At 41.1% G+C, this 19,181-nt stretch overlaps 1 protein-coding gene across 2 annotated transcripts in view; it reads left to right on the top strand.

The window, feature by feature from the left end:
• eif2ak4 (eukaryotic translation initiation factor 2 alpha kinase 4) overlaps window positions 1-19,181 on the top strand; it is a 128,399-nt gene that overhangs the window by 45,498 nt on the left and 63,720 nt on the right. For both annotated transcript variants that reach the window (XM_043698267.2, XM_043698269.2), the window contains 3 exons: window positions 5,599-5,671; window positions 13,693-13,791; window positions 15,859-15,981. In XM_043698267.2, the coding sequence (XP_043554202.1) occupies window positions 5,599-5,671; window positions 13,693-13,791; window positions 15,859-15,981 (295 nt within the window). The remainder of the gene's footprint in view (window positions 1-5,598; window positions 5,672-13,692; window positions 13,792-15,858; window positions 15,982-19,181) is intronic.

Below are 19,181 nucleotides of genomic sequence, written 5' to 3'. Positions count from 1 at the left end.
ACATCTTAAAGACAAGGTTGAAAAAATATTAAGTTTAGGGAGGGAACCCCAGAGCTTTGGCATAGATGCCTGACTGCCAATAGAGGATCAAAAGAAAGTGGCATGCAAAGAGGGAGGAACTGGAGAAAAGATGGTGTTTGAGGAGGGTTGTAAGACTGGATGAGATTACAAATGTAGGGATGAACAAGATTCTGAAAGGATTTAAAAATAAGGATGTGCTTAACCTCATGGAGGATGGAAGAGTGGAACACTAACTACAAGAGCTCTAGCTGTCTGACCAAAGAAATAAAATGGACTGAGAGAGGCTGGGTTTTTACTATGGAAAGGATAATCTCCATACCAAGCAGATTGTAGTATGCATCACCTTCCTTTCATTTAACAGGTAGCAACGCTTAACTTGTTTAAGCTCATAGAACACTGGCAGGTCAGAAATAATGAAAGTTAGGGATCCCCTAGTGTCTGCTTGCTGAAGTTACCATGTTTACAAATGAAGTGCATTAGCTGCTTCTCCTGCTTGGACTGTTCTTTCAATTTGGGCATTGTTTTGGATGGTACATTGAAACAAAGGTCTGTCCTTTCTTGCCTCTGATCAAGATCAGGTAGGGACTAAACCTGGCATCAGTCTAGATTTGTGTTCCATTTCTATGTGATGGAAAGCTGCTTGCGGAAACCAGTGTGGAGGATACAAAGAGGCCGCAAAGAGATACAGATAGGTGAAATTAATGGTCAACAAGGTGGCAGATGCAGCATAATGTGACGTTATGCCTGAGATGGGAGGTATGCTTTGTCTGTCTTTGGTCCCATTACTCCACGGATCGTAACGTAAATTTTACTATTTTACACTGTTTCCGATATGGCAAATCTTATGCTTTCTCTGTATTAGACTAGGATTAAAAAAATCCATCATCTAGGTTTCTTTAAACAGCAGAAAATTATTCATTTTATTGTGAAATAAAACTTTAATGAAGATGCAAAACAGGCCAGCATACTGTTTGTAAAATGAAAGTTTCAGTGTTTATTCCCTCGATTTTCCAACACATGCATATATCTGATAAAAGAAAATATAATCAGATTTCTTTCTACAAAGATTCGCTGTTTTAAAAAAATAACACATTTAGCCAATAAGTCTTGGTTCTTGAAATGGTCACCATGGCTGTTGGTGTGACATGCTGGTGCACAGGTGCATGTGGTGTAACTGTGAATATTTGTAGATGCAGTCAATGAGGAAATAATGACGAACTCTTTCAGGGGCTTCTCACATGGCAGTACCGAGACCAGCACTCCAGATTCCACAAAAGGATTCATTTTCAGAAACCATAGAGTTGAGCTGGGAACCATTTCTACTTTAGTAGGTTTCTCCCCAGTTGCCCCAAAAATTATCTAACATAAAAACTGGAACCTGACTGTCATAAACTGAGGCAAGTGATCTCCAGTAAACAAGTGGTTATCGCCAGATGTGTGACTGATCTGATTGTGGTGTCAGCTCCGTTTTCATGTCTATGCACTCTTTCTGCCCCCCCCCCCCCCCAAAAAAAAGAAGACCCAGTGACAATGCATAAGAATCTGTCTTACTGAACTTTGAATATATTCCATAATTCAGTCTCTACTGCCAATTAGGGAAGAAAATGACCAAGATTAATGATCATCTGAGAAAAGTTAATCTTTTGCCTCAGTCTTACATGGGCGATCCCGAATTTGTAAACTCTGGAGTCCCTCTACAAAAGCATGCTCAGCATCCACCCTCTCAAATCTACTCAGGATTTTATGTTTCAATAAAAACATCCTTCATTTTTCTAACTTTTTTTGAATATCAGCCCAACTTGCTTAACCTTGTAAGATAACCCTTTCATCTGTTGAGTGAACCTTCTCTGAACTGCTTCAATTGCAGTTGTTTCCTTCCTTTAGTAAGGAAGCCTAATGTGGATTCAGTAAAGCCCTGAATAGCTTCAGCAACACTTGCCTACATCTGTGTTCTATTCTCCTTGCAATAAATACCAACATTCCATTTGCCTGCCTGTCCAGTTGCTGTTCCTACATACTAATTTTTTCATGTGATTCATGTACTTGGACACCCAGATCTCTCTCTGGCAGAGATATAGGGAACTTGGAACCATGCAGGATTTCAATCAGAGGATGATACCTTCAATTGAGGTACAGGTCTAACCATGTTCCTCAATTTGTCTCACCTCCCATTGTCCACCCCATCTAGCTTCCTCCAAACCCCTTGACTCCCCCTCTACTCCAGCTGCCCATCACCTCCAGTGCCCACTGACCACTCTGACAACCTCCTGCCCTGTTGCCCCGATTCGGTCAATGGCGGACTGATGATGAAAGAAAAAATACGCATTAGACAATCTTCAAAAGAGAAGAAAGGTAAACCTGCCTCCTTTTGGGGCTAGCCCTTGACAAACTTGTCGTAAATGATCTGGGCTTTGAGCACAAGTTTGGAGCTGGTCTTTGTGTTCTTGTAGTCCTCACAGGCGGGACAGAAGTAAATGTTTTCCTTGTTCAACATTGTTAAGGAAGACTTGGAATGAAGCCGTTCCACCTGGAAAGGGAGAGAGAGAGAATTTGATTCTGCTTCCATGTGAAGGATCTGTCCATTCCCACTCTTACAACCATTTGTAAATCAGACCCCCCCCCCCCCCCCCCCACACCCCAAATTGCAATTTGAGCACAGAAGGTGCTGGGTAGAGAATAGCATTGCAATATTGTCACTGGTCTAGTCATCTAAAGACCCCAGGCTAATATTCTTGGGACCTGGGTTCAGATTCTACCACAGCAGCTAGTGGAATTTAAATTCAGTTAATAAGTCTGAAATTGATAGCTTTCATTACTAAAACTAGCTATCGTTGTTAATTGTACAATCCCCATATCTGGTTCACTAACGTCCTTCAAGGAAGAAAATCTGCCCTTCTTACCTGGTCTGGCTTCCGTGTGATGCCAAACCCGCAGTAATGTGAGGATTCAGAAGAGATATACCAAGATGTTGCTGGAAATGGAGGGTTTGAGTCTTGGGGGAGAGGCTGGGGCTTTTTTTCACTGAGATGTAGGAGGTTAAAATGTGACCCTAAGAGGTTTATAGAATCATGAGGGGTATAGAGAAAGTGATTGAGAGGTGTCTTTTCCTGAGGGTGTGGTATTTCAAGACTAGGGAGCATATTTAAGGTGAGGGGGAGAAAGATTTTTTTAAAAAAAGCACAAGGGGCATTTTTTTTACACAGAGGGTGTGGAATGAACTCCCAGAGCAAGTGGTGGATACAGGTACAGTTGCAACTTTTCAAAGACATTTGGATACGTACATGAATTAAGAAATATTTGGTGGGATAAGGCCAAGCACAGACAGGTTTGACTCGTTTAGTTTTGGGACTATGGTCAGTATGGACTGGTTGGACTGAAGGGTCTGTGTCTGTGGTGTATGACTCTGTTTCACACATCATTTATTCTATTTTGCGAAAGTACAAATGGCATCATGTTAATGGAGAAGCCATTGTGGATGCTGAGGAGAGTAAAATGTGTAGTGGCTGTGGGTATGACACTAGAAGCATGGCACTTATCCATGGATTCCATCAACAAGCACATTGACCTAGATCCAATTTACCTGTCACTATAACGAACAAAGGAAGTAGCAGGAACAGGACCAAATAAATTCCAGAAGATGCAGTACAGAAGCGCTTCACAGGAGGCTCCAAAGCACTGAAGATGTCATCTAGACAGGGGACGAAACGTCTGCAAATCAACTTCCCAGCTTGACAAACATATCCACAACCACGACGACTGGCACCTGAGCTACAAATTTTACACAAACCTTGAAGAGTGAATAGTTGAAAGACAGACATTTTAAGATGAAACTAAATGAATGTATTACTATGATCTATTTTGGCAATCAGCATACAAATGGTCAATGAATGCTGGACCATTAAATTCATGACCATTAGTGTCTATCTCTGGGATGTGTGCAACATCTAGTCTATGGGGTAACAGTAATGGAACAATATTTACATTGAACATAAATTGCACAAGTGGCATGGGATTAACTATGATGAGTGCTTATTCCACTGCTCCTGTTTTATGATTTAAATATAACATTTGATGTGATGAGAAACAGTAACACTAGCCTGACCAGCAGAAATTCAGATGGCATAAATGTAGAATGTTGCATTAACTTTTGCTCACATTTTGTGCAGTCTAGGTGAAACAGTGTACCCATATCAGTGTGTTGGTGGTGCTCTGTGCCACATTGTACAATGTAACACTCTTAAATGTAGTGCTGGAAGGGCAAAGCTAGTCATTTGCTGTTGAAGGTTAACGTTTCATCTGAGATTCTCAAACTGATCACATTCAGAACAAGCATTAGTGTAGACTCGGCCAATACAATCCAAGATTTGGGGTTTTATTTCTGATTAGGGTAATCTTTACCTAAAAATTCCAGTTGATAGGATCAGATTGGACAACTGGTTTATAATTTGCCTGATTTTAAATATCCTTTTGAAGTTGTTCCATCTGATTTTAAATAACTTTGGTTCTATTTAACATTCGTGACTTAGACTTTTGAAAACAACACTGCTGACACTTAAGAAATTCAAAAGAATTGTGAACATGGATCTAACAAACAGAATTTCTAACCATATAAGCAGAAATATTTTATTCTTTGCTTAATCCTGACCTTTGGATTTAAGGTGTTCAACGCCCTATGCCTTTAACTTTATATATTGCAAGTCCATGTAAACAAGTCATGATGTCTTTGGACATCACCTTTCTTTTCTACTAATTCACGGGGTAAGGGGGTCACTGGCTAGGCAGCATTTATTACCATGATCTTATTGAATGGTAGAGCAGACTTGCAGGGCATGCAGCACTTCATTGTCCCTATGGCTGCTGTTAACCACTGTGTGTGTACACAGTGACTTCCCCCTGCACAGCTGTGTACTTTATCTGCTGGGTCATGTACCCATCAAGTCAACACAGCAGATAGAATTCCACATTCTAACCTTTGCTTTGAACTACTTAATAAAAAGAAATAAGGCTATAATAAAAGAAGTACAATGACAAGAAACTGCTTGATTTGGCACAGTACAGCAATACATGTACTTGGAATTTTGAAATTGTAATTGGTAAACTGCTTTGAAGATATTGTTATGATTAAACTCATGAAAGTTTTGGGCTTCTTTATGGAATAGAATCCCTACAGTATGGAAACAGGCCCTTCCACCCAACAAGTCCACACTGACCCTCCGAAGAGTAACCCAGCCAGACCAATTCCCCACTGTAATATCCTGTTTTACCTCTGACTAGTGCACCTAACCTATGCATCCCTGAACACATGGACAATTTAGCATTGCCAATTCACCTAACATGCACATCTTTGGATTGTGGGAGGAAACCCACGCACGCATGGGGCGAATGTGCAAACTCACACAGTCACCCAAAACTGGAATTGAACCTGGGACCCTATCGCTGTGAGGATGCATTGATAACCATGCTGCCCATTGGTGGGGAAGGAGATAGTTGGTCAATTTTAAGTTCGCATTTCAGCTTCTTAATTGTTAAGACCAACATTGCACAGAATTTTATATCAAATGTATTCTGTTTCTACAGACCAGCTGACATTTATTCAGACAGTGACATTGTCTTTGAGAATGGCAGTGGCAACATCAACAACAACCCTGCGGTGAGTAATCAGTATATTACTTGCAAATAAGCAGCTTGGCTCAATTTGGAAGTCCCTACCTGAGTAAAAAGGTGTAGGTTACAGCCATTACATTGCTTTGATTCTCTTGTACAGCTTTTCGGTTATTCTCTGGAACTCTTTGTGGATTATGATATCTAAAGACATTGTTCAGGAATAAACTGAATCTGATGGCATGAAGGAGCGCTCAATAGTCTATTGAGAATCTAAAACTCCCTGTTTTCCTGGCTACCAACTGATATTCGGCTTTCTTCACACTGTTGCACTCGGTACCTTTTCCCATTGTTATACCTATTGAAATTATCAGTCATATACAAGCTAGGACTGGAGATTCAGTCCTACAATTGATTCAGTGCCTTTGGTACTTGGTTTGAATGCCTGGGCAGAGCAGCAGAAAGTCATTGGGTTCTGTTTATTGCCAGAGCAGGCATAAATGAGTCATTTCCTGGATAGCAAGCTGTAACAAGTGATGTGCCAAAGTGGGCACATCAGTGCTGGGGCCTCAACTTTTCATCCAAGTCATTCATATAAATAGTAAAGAGACTGAGGTATGGTTGCTAAATTAGCTGATGATTATAAGATAGATAGGAAATTAAGTTGTGAAGAAAACATAATGTTGCTATAGAGGGATATTGCTAGGTTGAGTGAGTCGGCATAGAGCAGGCTAATAGAGTAAATTATGAGAAAATGTGAAATTTGACTGAAGAATAAAAGCATCTCCAAATGGTGAATGATTGCAGAGCTCTGAGATGTGGAGGGGTTTGGGTGCCCTAGTGCATAAATTGCAGCAGGTACAGCAAGTAATTATGTAAACTATTAGGGGAATTGAATACAAATGTTAGAGAGGTAATGCTTCAGTTCCACAGGTCATTAATGAGATCATAGCTGGAGTGCGATGTACAATATTGGTTTCCTTACTTCTGGTTTGGAGCAATTCAAAGATTTGTTGGACTAACACCTGGAATGACTTTTGAAGAAATATTAGACAGTCTCGGGGTGCTGGCAGACGGTGGGGGGGTGGCTAATGTTGTGCATTTATTTAAGAAAGGCTGTCACGAGAAGCTTGGGAAATATAGATCGGTCAGTCTGACATCGGTGGTAAGTTGGTGGAGGGGGTTTTGAGAGATAGGGTTTACATGTATTTGGAGAGGCAAGGACTGATAAGGGCTAGCTGACATGGTTTTGTGTATGAGAAATTATATCTCTCAAAATTAATTGAGTTACTTGAGGAAGTAACCAAAGAACTTGATGAGAGTAGAGTGGTAGACGTGGATTGCGCATATTTTAATAAAGCGTTTAGCAAGGTTCCGCCTGGTAGACTAATTAATAAAGTTATATCACATAGGTTTCAGGGAGAGCTTGCCAATTGGATATAAAATTGACTTGATGGTACGATGTGGTAGAAGATGTTATTTGGACTGGAGACCTGTAACCAGTGGTGATCCACAGGGCTCGGTGCTGGGTCCGCTGTTGTTTGTCATTTATATAAATGACTTGGATGAGAACTTAGGAAGCATGGTTAGTAAGTTTGCGGATGACACCAAAATTAGTCACATAGCCACCAGTGAAAAGATTGATTTAAAATTACAAATGATCTTGATTAATTGGGCCAATGGGCTGAGGAGTGCAGATGAAATTTAATTTGGTACAATGCAAGATATTGTAAAACTAACCAAGACAGGACATTTCTACAGTTAATAGTAGGCCCTGAGTAGTGTTGTCAAACAAAGAGACCTCGGGGTTCAGGTACATAGTTCTTTGAAATTTGCATCACAGATAGACAATGTAGTTAAGAAGGCGTTTAGCACACTTCTCTTCGTTGCTCAGACCGTTGAGTATAGGAGTTGGAATGTCATGTTGAGGTTGTACAGGACATTGGTGAGGCCACTTTTGAGTACTGTTTGCAGGTCTTGTCACTCTGCTATAGGAAGGATATTTTTAAATTGGAGAGGGTTTCTGAAAAGATTTACCAGGATGTTGCTGGGATTGCAGGATTTGAGTTATAAGGAGAAGCGGATGGGCTGGGACTTGTTTCGTTAGAGTGTAGGAGGTTGAGGTGTGACATTATAGAAGTTTATAAAATCATGAGGGGCATGGATAAGGTGAGTAGCAAAAGCCTTTTCCATCAGGTGGGGTTCAAAATTAGGCAGCATACTTTTAAGATGAGAGAAGATTTAAAAGGGATCCAAGGGGTAACCTTTTCACATAGAGGATGGTTCATTTATGGAATGCACTGCCAGAGGACGTGGTGAATGCAGGTATGGTTATGACATTCAAAACATCTTTGGACAGGCACATGATAGGAACGGTTTAGAGGATATGGGCCAAATGCGGGCAAGTGGGCCTTGTTTATTTTGGGCTACTCGGTCAACTTGGACGAGTTGGACTGGAAGGCCTGCTTCTATGCTGTATGACTCTATTTAGAAGAGTAAGAAGCAGCTTGATTGAATCACACAAGATCTTAAGGAAACTTCACTGGGTGGATGTAGAAAAGATGTTTCCTCGTGTGGGTGAATCTATAACTAAGAGTCACCAGTTTAAAAATAAGGAGTTGTATATCTAAGGTAGAGATGAGGATTTTTTTTGGTTCTCTAATATTGGCATTGGAGGCAGTCCAAAAAATGTTCGCTTGATTGACTGGTATGGATGGATTTTCCTATGAGGCAAGGTTGGAGTATAGAGGAATGAGAAAAAACCTTTTATTGAAACATATCAGATTCTTAGGTAGCTTGACAGAGTAGATGTGGAGAGGGTTCTCCCATTTGTGGGAGAGTCCAGGACCAGTCAGCATAATCTTTCTGCTCCTAGACTCTTAACCTTAATTGTCATCTTAAATGGTTGCCCATTTGAGAGAGAGAGAGAGAGAGGAGGAGGAATATTTTTCAGAAGGTAGTGAATCTGTGGAATTCTTTACACTGAGAACTGGTCAGGCTGTGTCATTAATTATATTTAGGGCTGAAATGGACAATGTTTTAGATTAGATTAGATTACTTACAGTGTGGAAACAGGCCCTTCGGCCCAACAAGTCCACACCGACCCGCCGAAGCGCAACCCACCCATACCCCTACATTTACCCCTTTAACCTAACACTACGGGCAATTTAGCATGGCCAATTCACCTGACCCGCACATTTTTGGATTGTGGGAGGAAACCGGAGCACCCGGAGGAAACCCACGCAGACACGGGGAGAACGTGCAAACTCCACACAGTCAGTCGCCTGAGTCGGGAAATGAACCCGGGTCTCTGGCGCTGTGAGGCAGCAGTGCTAACCACTGTGCCACCGTGCCACCCATAATTGGTAAGGGAATCAAGTTATTTTGGGAAAAGGTAGGAAAATGGAGTTGAGGATTATCAGATGAGCTGTGATCTTATTGAGTGTCATTTAATTCAGTTGGTCAAATGGCTGACTTTTGCTCTTATGTCTTATGGTCTAAAATTAAACAGTTAATGAAATCACAGTATTTTCTTTCAGGTTTTTGAATAGCTACTTTTGAATAGGGTTGGCAGCAACTGTTAAAATCAGAATCCAAAGTATACTATTGAGTTGCATAGGAAAAGTTTAATTGATGGTCCAAATGAACCGATCTTAGTTGGCTGCATCTTTGCTGAGGGAGAGCCTTTCGTTTGTGATCACAATTTAGAGGCCCCTATGTGCATGTTTATTGAACCTGTCACTGAGCCTAGCCAGGATGGCCTGCACAACTGAACGACCTCTTCCTTTCTTCTTATATGCTTGTGTGAAAATAATTTCCACTTTCATGTGGCAAATGAAGGCTTCTGGCATGTTTGATGTTGTATACTGGTGGCTGATGGGAAGGGTGAAGGTAGCAAAAATTCTATGCTTAATATCTGTATTCCTAAGATTGGTTGTTGCCATGGCTCATTGTCTGTAGGCATGTAAAGTACAATTCCAACTCAAAATGAGCCCTGATTAAAACCATTTCTATTTATAATTTAAAATTGTTTATTATGGTCCAGGTTATGCTCTTTGTCCCCTTTTGGGCACCATCTTATAATGATGCTGTCTCTCTCCTTTAGGACTTCCAATGCACTGTTGACTTTTCATCCTTTTCTGAGCTGGTATGTCAATGCAGTCAGTGGTGTGACGTTTGAATGTTAATACTGGTTGAGGCATAAATCTGCATTTAAATTCAGTGCATTCCACACAATGTGTGATTGTGTCCCAAGTGGCTAGATCCCTTTGAAAAGTGGAAAAAATTCATGAAATTCTGCATCAGAGGCTTCCTGGATGTAGGTGTATATTTATATTTGAGTAGAATCATCAAGTTAAAATTTAAATTCCAAAAGGACAAGTGGGTTAGGGTTGCACGAGAGGTTAAATGTAATTTTTAAAAAATCGAAATAGGAATGGAATTCACCCAATTTTAATAGAGATGGAATGAATGACTAACTAACTAACTAACCCACTGATTGGATGTAGCTGGTCTTTGAATGCTTGGTCGTTCTGCTATAACGTGCGTTTGTTAATGCAAATTTGCGATAACACGATTGACTAATTGGGGGCACTGTTTCAAAAGTGCGAACTTTTAAAGTATGTATTGGTTATAACGCAATTCCTGCCCCATTAGATGAAATGATGCTGCTATTACTTGATTTGCTTACAATGGGGTTGCACGAGAATGGACTGCCAAGTTATAGCAGAACTGACTGTACTATGAAGCTGCATACCTTCATTTTAAGTTAAAAATCACACAACACCAGGTTAAAGTCCAACAGGTTTAATTGGAAGCACGCTAGTTTTCGGAGTGACGCTCCTTCATCAGGTGGTAGTGGAGGGCTCAATCCTAACACACAGAATTTATAGTAAAAATTTACAGTGTGATGTAACTGAAATTATACATTGAAAAATTGATTGTCTGTTAAGCCTTTCATCTGTTAGAATACCATCGTAGTTTCACTTCTTTCATGTGTAAATCACAAAACCTTTTTTTAAAAAAGTTGCATTCTCGGGTTAGCTGTTAACAATGGTGATAGCTAGACAATATGTTGAAGGTGTTGGCCCCCTGTGTTCTCTGTCTATGCCATGATGTTTAGATTGATTCTAATCTAAAAAGTGAGATAATGGAGTTTTACATGAATTCATGCAGTTTTTGAGCAAAGTACAAATTCACCCCATAAAATATATGCATGCATGTGGGACTTTGTCTGTCTGGGTTGGGGGTTGTGAGTGTGAGAAAGTGTATGTGTGTGTGTGTAGGAGTAGGAGTAGGAGTATCTGTGTGTGTATAGTGCAACGGTGGTCACCTGTAATGTGACATGAACCCAAGGTCCCGGTTGAGGCCCTCCCTGTGGGTACCAGAATCCTGGTGCTCCCTTTCTAATGGCAGTGGATCTATCTGCAGCACTTCAAGAAGGCAACTCACCACCACCTTCTCAAGTGCAACTAGGGCAGGCAATAAAATGCTGACACAGCCTGTGACACCCACATCCTATGAATGAACTTTTTCTTAAAAAAAAGGTCTATGTAAACAAAACGCTGCAGTTATGTTCCGTGGAATATTCAGGAAACTGGTTTGCAAGTTATCTTGTCCTCACAACAGTTCTATTACCGAGAGCCTATCTCTAGTAAAAAGAAAACAAGCCCTGAATCATGCACTGCTGAAGAACACCATTCCATCTCATGGATCTGCGCTGGCTCTTTGGAAGAGCTATATATTTAGTCCCACTCTCCAGCCCTTAGTCTTTCAAATATTTTCTTTTCAAATATATATTCCAATTTCTTCTTGAAAGAGTTACTGGAAATGCCTCCACCACTCTTCCACCTAGTGCATAAAAGCAGTGTACCTCATTTTATTCTGGGACCGTTTGCTAATTGTCTTTAATCTAAGTGATCTACATAGAAATACAGAAGAGAGGAGCAGGAGTAGGCTATTTGGCCCCTGAAGCCTGATCTGCTAACCAATATGATCACAGCTGATTATTGAATTCAGTGCCCTAAACCTGCTCCTTCCCTATGTCCTTTGATCTCTTTAGTCACAAGAATGTTTCCATTCTTCAAGAAAACACATCATGTTTTGACCTCAACCACTTACTGCAGTTGTGAATTCCACACGCTCATCACTCTTTGATGAAGACATTTCTTCTCATTTCAGTCCGAACAGGTTTACCCCTTATCCTTAAAGAACGTCCCCTGGTTCTGGACTCCCCCCACCATCAGGCACAGCCTTCCTGCTTCTAACTGTCTAGTCCTGTTAGAATTTTATAGATTTCCATTAAATTCCCCTTCATTCTTCTGAACGTAAGTGAATTCAATCCTAACCAACTCGATCTCACCTGATACATAGTCCTGCCATTCCAGGAATCAGTTTGATAAAGCTTCAGTGCACTGTCTCTATAGCAAGAGCATCCTCTGCACACACTATTCCAGGTGTGGCTCCACTGATGCACTGTATAATTGCCAGAAGACATCCTTGTTCCTCTCATTACAAAGGCCAATATGCAGTTTGCCCCCTTTACTGCCTGCTGCACTTGAGTGCTTATTTTCAGCAGCCAAAAGAAGTGGTGGATGCTGGAACAATTATAGCACTTAAAGGCATCTGAATGGGTATATGAATAGGAAGGGTTTAGAGGGATATGGGCCAAGCCGCTGGCAATGGGACTAGATTAGGTTAAGATTATCTGGTCGGTATGGACGAGTTGGACTGAAGGGTTTGTTTCCATGCTGTACATCTCAATGACTCTATAACTGGTTCACAAGAACTCATTGAACATTCTCCTTGCTCAGTTTACAGCCAATCAAGTAATGATCTGCCATTCCATTTTGCTAACTTCATATTTATCCACATGCGCTGCACCTTCCATGCCTTTGCCCACCCACACAGCCTGTATACTCACTTCGCATCATCTCTGCATCCTCCTTATGGTTCACTCTTTCATCCAGTTCTGTGTACTTCTGTAGGCTTTGAGGTACTACATTTAGTTTCTTCATCTACGTCATTAACATATATTGTGAATAGTTACTAAGCTTGTCATTAGAAACAGTTTCTCCTTGTCTGCTCTCTTAAATCCCATTAGAATTTTGAACACTTCTGTTGAATGTTTCCGTAAACTCCTCTGCTCTAAAGGGTTGGGCAGTGGGGGAGGGTGGGTAATGTAGAAAGAGAGGAAGGTTGTGGGGACGTGAGAGGAAAAGACAATGGGGGCTGGTTGGGTGGAGATGTATAATTGGGCGGTGACTTTTTTCTATTCCTCAGGATGACATAGTAAGAGAACTCAACTGAGATTTGTAAGGCCAAGATTTCAGACTTTTTGCTATTGTTATAATGAAGACACACTTTTATGATTTAAAAAAATCCTTCAAGAGCTGTGGGTTTTGTTAATAATGCTAACATGGAAAGCCTGGTCATTGTTACTAAATTTATAATGTCTTTCCTAGTCTGTACAACCATGGTGATGTTTGGGACCTGTTCTGAACCACAGGGTGATGCTTTGAACTTTGTCTAGGTTTCTTAGGAAAAAATCCAGAAAATATGTTGCAACGTGCCCCCTTTTCCCCAAGTAGTTTAATTAGTAAAGGGTTTGAGCAATTGAGCCACATGGAGAAAAATGTTCTACACTTGGTGATCAAGAGTGATCAAGAGATCTCAAACTGGAGATGTTGGGTGAGAGACCATGTCTGTGACTGTAGGATGAGCACCAGCTCTAGCTCTGCTGTTTTGTCCACCACTCTGGAGTAACTTGCTCCTGCTGAACAGTCTTCGATTTATATGTGAAAAATAGTCTCTTTGGTAAGACCTAGAGAGCGTTGGCATCTATGAAACTATACAGATGCACGAGTGACCATTTTGGCAGGTGACGTAAGTGGCAAAAAAAATCTAACATTTACCCGTTTGTTGCCTAACCCAAGGATGTGTCTTTTTCCCATTCTCATAGCGGCTTGAGTGTAACTTACATTTTAGCTCAGACTATGTGTTAATTTCACCATAACTAATATGTTTTATATTCTGTGTTTGTTACATTCTGTGATTATTGTTAATATACAGGGCAGGGAAACTACAAATGCAAAGAATCCTGAGGATGGCAAAATGGAGAAGGCAGAGGTCATAATAGAACCACAGACAGTGCACTATCTGTATATTCAGGTAACCAATTCTATCCAGCCTCTGCACTATTTATATATTCAAGTAACAGTGGTACTCCAGATTGCAGAGTATTTATATTCTGTAACATGCTACCCCAGACTTTGTACTGTATATATGCTCTGATAATAGACTGGACCCTGGATTGCACATCATGTGTGTATTCTGTTGACATACAGTAATTTGAATAATTTCCTGAAATGCAACAATTCAGCAATGAAAGCTGTTTATTGTTACATTGCACCATTTGAAAGGAGCCTGCATTTCCCTCCTGCACCATAAGTCCCATTTGACACAGGTGGACATATTTTGGTGATATATGGATTGTACGATCCTTACTATTGGAATTATGCTATGAAAATGGACAGTATTTAGGATACTGACATAAGTGACTGCAAATTAGATGGCCCAAGTTGCTTCAAATTTAATGACATCAGGAGGATTTGATAAGACATTTCATGACCATATTCTACCACTATATGCGAAAAGTCAATATCAGGTCAGCAAAATAGTACTTCCATCTGCCAAGTTAGATTAGATTAGAATCCCTACAGTATGGAAACAGGCCCTTCGGCCCAACAAGTCCACAACGACCTCTGAAGAATGACCCACCCATACCCATTCCCCTACCTTATGTTTTACCCCTGATTAATGCACCTAACACGATGGGCAATTTAGCATGGCCAAATCACCTAACTTGCACATCTTTAGATTTTGGGAGGAAACCGGAGCACCGGAAACTCACGCAGACATGGGGAGAATGTGCAAACTCCCCACAGACAGTCACCCGAGGTAGGACAATAACCTGGGTCCCTGGTGCTGTGAGGCAACAGTGCTAACCACTGAGCCACTGTGCCGCCAGTCGTGAATTTCCTTAAGAAAATTGGGAGAGTTCCAGTTGTCTGCATAATGCCATTTATATGGTTTTCCAGTCACATTGTGGGGCTGAATAGGAGAAGTCCTGAGGAAATTCACTGAGCAAAATGCATACATTTCTCTAGGAAGGAAAAATAAACCAGTAATTTCGTAACTTTGCTAAATCTAGAACAATGCAAGTAGACTTTAGGAGGTGTGGGTATGTGTGGCTTGACATAACGTAAGGCAATTCCACCCTGTCAGATGTATATGTGTTCAAGCCGAGTTGATGTGAGATAGTCAAATGGATAGTACACTTAAAACAAATACCTGAATGTCTGTTTGAGATCCCTTTGTCCTTTGTTTGAATACTGTGATTGTCTGGCACTCCAGTTTTACACATGCACCACCCACCAGATGAAAATAATACAGGAGTTCATGCTGAGATTGAGCTCAGGTCCTCAATATTGATAGTACAACAGAGCTCTTCATGTCACACTGTCAATGTCTTTACAAAGATGAGTTAATATTTGTAGCAAGATTGTAAAATGCCTTTATTGAAGCTATGCAATTTCAGAACTGTTACACCCACCACGTTAACTCTCATCCTAACCTACAACAACCAAAGCAGCTCAGAGTTTGAATATGACTCTGTGACTTTAGATTAGATCTTGTAAGTTGCAGGATTGAAAGGTAGCTCTGTTCCTTCACAGGTTCAGGTCCTCAATGAAACAATTGAACAATGACATTTATATGCATTTCAGTGCCTGGTAATGTAGAAATGCTGTATTGCTTTGTAATTTTAATTCAGTATTAACCTGCTTTTAACATTCTGTTGATCTCTTCCCTTTTATCAGTTGAATTTGTTTTTATATTTTGTTGTTGTATTTTCTATTATGTTTTGTATATGTACATTTTAAGTCTCATTCCTTAGTATATAATGTAAGTTACTTAGCAAATCAGCCTTTGGTTGTGAATGATCTCTTGAATGAAATAATACCAATGATATTTTATAACCAAAAATACTTTCATGTTATCAAGTAAATCCCACCTTCTAAGTTATGAGGAAGACTTTGGCTTGCTCTGTGTTGCAGCTGAGGGATTTTGTGGGTATAATTCAATTAAACAAATGATTTGCAGATCACTTAATGACTTGAGTTGCTGAATTTGCTTGATGTATAAATTGTAGACTTAAATTTTCTTGACTGCTTTCAGATGGAATATTGTGAGAAAAGCACTTTACGCGACACAATTGACCGGGGACTGTATAGAGATATCAATCGTCTCTGGAGGCTATTCAGGGAAATCCTTGATGGACTAGCCTACATCCATGAACAGGTTTGATTTTCAGGAACTGTTAGGGGAACTGTAATATCTAATGTAAGTAAACTTTCAAAAAGCTTGTGATAATGTTCATGTTGTAGGAATTGAGCTTAGAAGTGAGAAAGGAATAGCTACTATTTTATGAGAAAGGAATCAGTCAAACATTTCAATACAACTGGTCAGTGTCACTGTTCATGCTCATAAAATATTCCTTCCAATCCATTATATTTGACCTGTTGCCTGCCTTTGTATTCCTTTACTCCTTCATTTATTTATCTAACTCCCTCCTTAAATGCATGTCTGCTATTCACCTCAAATGCTCCTTGTTTTACCACGTTACACATTTTGATCACACATTGGTGAAAGAAATTTCTCCTGAAATCCATATTGGATGCCCACAAATGGATTTATTTTCTCCATGTCTAGTCTATAGAACTAATTCATCACCTATCAGGTCACCCCAACAATGTTATTTTCTTTAAAAAAAGACCCTCAGCATGTTCAGTTGTGCATGTATTCTTTATTTCTAGTGCGATCTTGACATTTTCTTTTGTCACTTCTCTGGTCCTTGTTATAAAATGGAGACCACAACTGTGCTTGTACTCTCGTCTAACTGACATTTTTTTTTAAACAAGTTTAATGTTACTTTTCTACTTTACAATTCATTCCCTTGAGAAAAAGAATCCCAGTGCTGTGTTTGCTGTTCGTGGCCTTATTAACTTTCATTACTGTGATAATAACCTGTTTGTCATCATTCCTCAATTGCTTTGCTCCTTAGATCTATTCAGACTCTGGTTCTTAATACAAAATTACACTACCTCATACTAAAATCCATTTGATTGCATAGCCTTTTTTGCAATTTTATAAATTTCTTCCTGTTTCCTATGTTCTACCTCAGCGTTAAAGGTACCCACCCAATTTGATGTCATCTGCAACTTTAATAATTGTACTTCTGATTCCTAAATATAAATAATCATTAACGTAAATCGTGAGCTATTGTAGTCTTATCATCCATCTGTGTGGAACACCATTTTACTAGGATGAGTAGCTACCCTTAATCACTACACTGTTTTTCTGATTTCTAGCTTGTTATTTATATCCCATTTCCATGCACTCTGATTTTATTTGTGAGTCTACCATATGGTACTTTATTGAAGCTCTTTTGAAAATTTGAATATATTGCATCCCTAATGTTATACTTGTCCACTCTTTATTACTTCAAAGAATTCAGAAAGGTTGGCCAAACAGTCTCTAGATGTATCTCTGCTATATCTTTGGGTAAAGATTTCAAAGAGCAAAGAACATTACAGCACAGGAACAGGCTCTTTGGCCCTCCTGGAGAAAGTGAGGGCTGCAGATGCTGGAGATCAGAGCTGAAAATGTGTTGCTGGAAAAGCGCAGCAGGTCAGGCAGCATCCAAGGAACAGGAGAATCGACGTTTCGGGCATAAGCCCTTCTTCAGGAATCCGTGTCGATTTGGTCACCCGAGATAGAAATGGAAAGGTCTAGGAAGGGGAGGGAGGAGTCCGAGACGGTCCAGGTGAATTTGAGATCGGGGTGGAAGGTGTTAGTAAAGTGGATGAACTGTTCAACCTCCTCGTGGGAGCACGAGGCAGCGCCGATACAGTCATCGATGTAGCGGAGGAAAAGGTGGAGGGTGGTGCCAGTGTAGCTGCGGAAGATGGACTGTTCCACATATCCTACGAAGGGGCAGGCATAGCTGGGGACCATGCGGATGCCCATGGCTACTCCTTTGGTTTGGAGGAAGTGGGAGGATTGGAAAGAGAAGTTGTTCAGGGTGAGGACCAGTTCCGTCAGTCGAAGGAGGGTGTCGTTGGAAGGGTACTGGTTGGTACGGCGGGAAAGGAAGAAGCGGAGGGCTTTAAGTCCTTCGTGATGGGGGATGGAGGTGTACAGGGACTGGATGTCCATGGTGAAGATAAGGCGTTGGGGACCGGGGAAGCAAAAATCATGGAGGAGGTGGAGGGCGTGGGTGGTGTCCTGAACGTAGGTGGGGAGTTCTTGGACTAAGGGGGACAGGACCGTGTTGAGCTATGCAGAGAAGAGTTCGGTGGGGCAGGAGCAGGCTGAGACAATGGGTCGGCCGGGGCGGTCAGGTTTGTGGATTTTGGGCAGGAGGTAGAAACGGGCGGTGCGGGGTTGTGGGACTATGAGGTTGGAGGCGGTGGATGGGAGATCCCCTGAGGTGATGAGGTTCTGGATGGTCTGGGAGATGGTGGTGGGAGGTGGGGTCATGGTCAAGGGGGCAGTAGGAGGAGGTGTCCGCGAGCTGGCGTTTAGCCTCAGCGGTGTAAAGGTCGGTGCGCCAAACTACTACCGCGCCTCCCTCCAGTCCTGCACTGATCCAGATCCTCTATCTAAATTTGCCACCTATTGTCTAAAGATCTGTGTCCCTTTGCTCCTTGCCCATTCATGTATCTATGTAGATATATCTTAAATGACGCTATTTTTCCCACCCCTACTACCTCCGCTGGCAACATATTCCGGGCACCCATCACCCTCTGCGTAAAAAAAAGCTTTCCACATATCTCTCCCCTGAACTTTTTTCCCCCTCACACTTTGAACTCGTGATCCCTAGTAATTGAGTCCTCCACTCTGGGGGAAAAAGTTTTTTGCTATCCACCCTGTCTACACCTCTCATGATTTTGTAGGCCTCAATCAGGTCCCCCCTCAATTGTCTTCTTTCCCATGAAAATAATCCTAATCCACTCAACCTCTCCTCATAGCTAGCACCCTCTATACCAGGCAACATTTTGGTGAATTTCCTCTGCACCATCTCCAAAGCATTCACATCCTTTTGATAATGCGGCGACCAGAACTGTACGCGGTATTCCAGAACTGTGCACTGAACCAAAGTTTTAAACGACTGTAACATGACTTGCCAACTCTTGTACTCAATATCCCGTCTGATGAAGGAAAGCATGCCGTTTGCCTAGTTGGCCACTCTACTGACCTGCGTTGCCACTTTCAGGGAACAATGGACATGAACACCCAGATCTCTCTGTACATCAGTTTTCCCAGGACTTTTCCGTTTACTGTATAGTTTGCTCTGGAATTGTATCTTTCAAAATGCATCACTTTGCATTTGTCCGGATTAAACTCCATTGCCATTTTTCTGCCCAACTCTCTATACTCTCTGACAATCAGCTTCACTCCACTAATCTTAATGTCATTTGCAAACTTGCTAATGAGGC

This window comes from Chiloscyllium plagiosum, unplaced genomic scaffold (assembly GCF_037043375.1).
Source record: "Chiloscyllium plagiosum isolate Xiang-an unplaced genomic scaffold, Cpla_swu_hap1 HiC_scaffold_8, whole genome shotgun sequence".
NCBI lineage: Eukaryota > Metazoa > Chordata > Chondrichthyes > Orectolobiformes > Hemiscylliidae > Chiloscyllium > Chiloscyllium plagiosum.
This window is presented reverse-complemented; position numbering and strand designations above follow the sequence as displayed.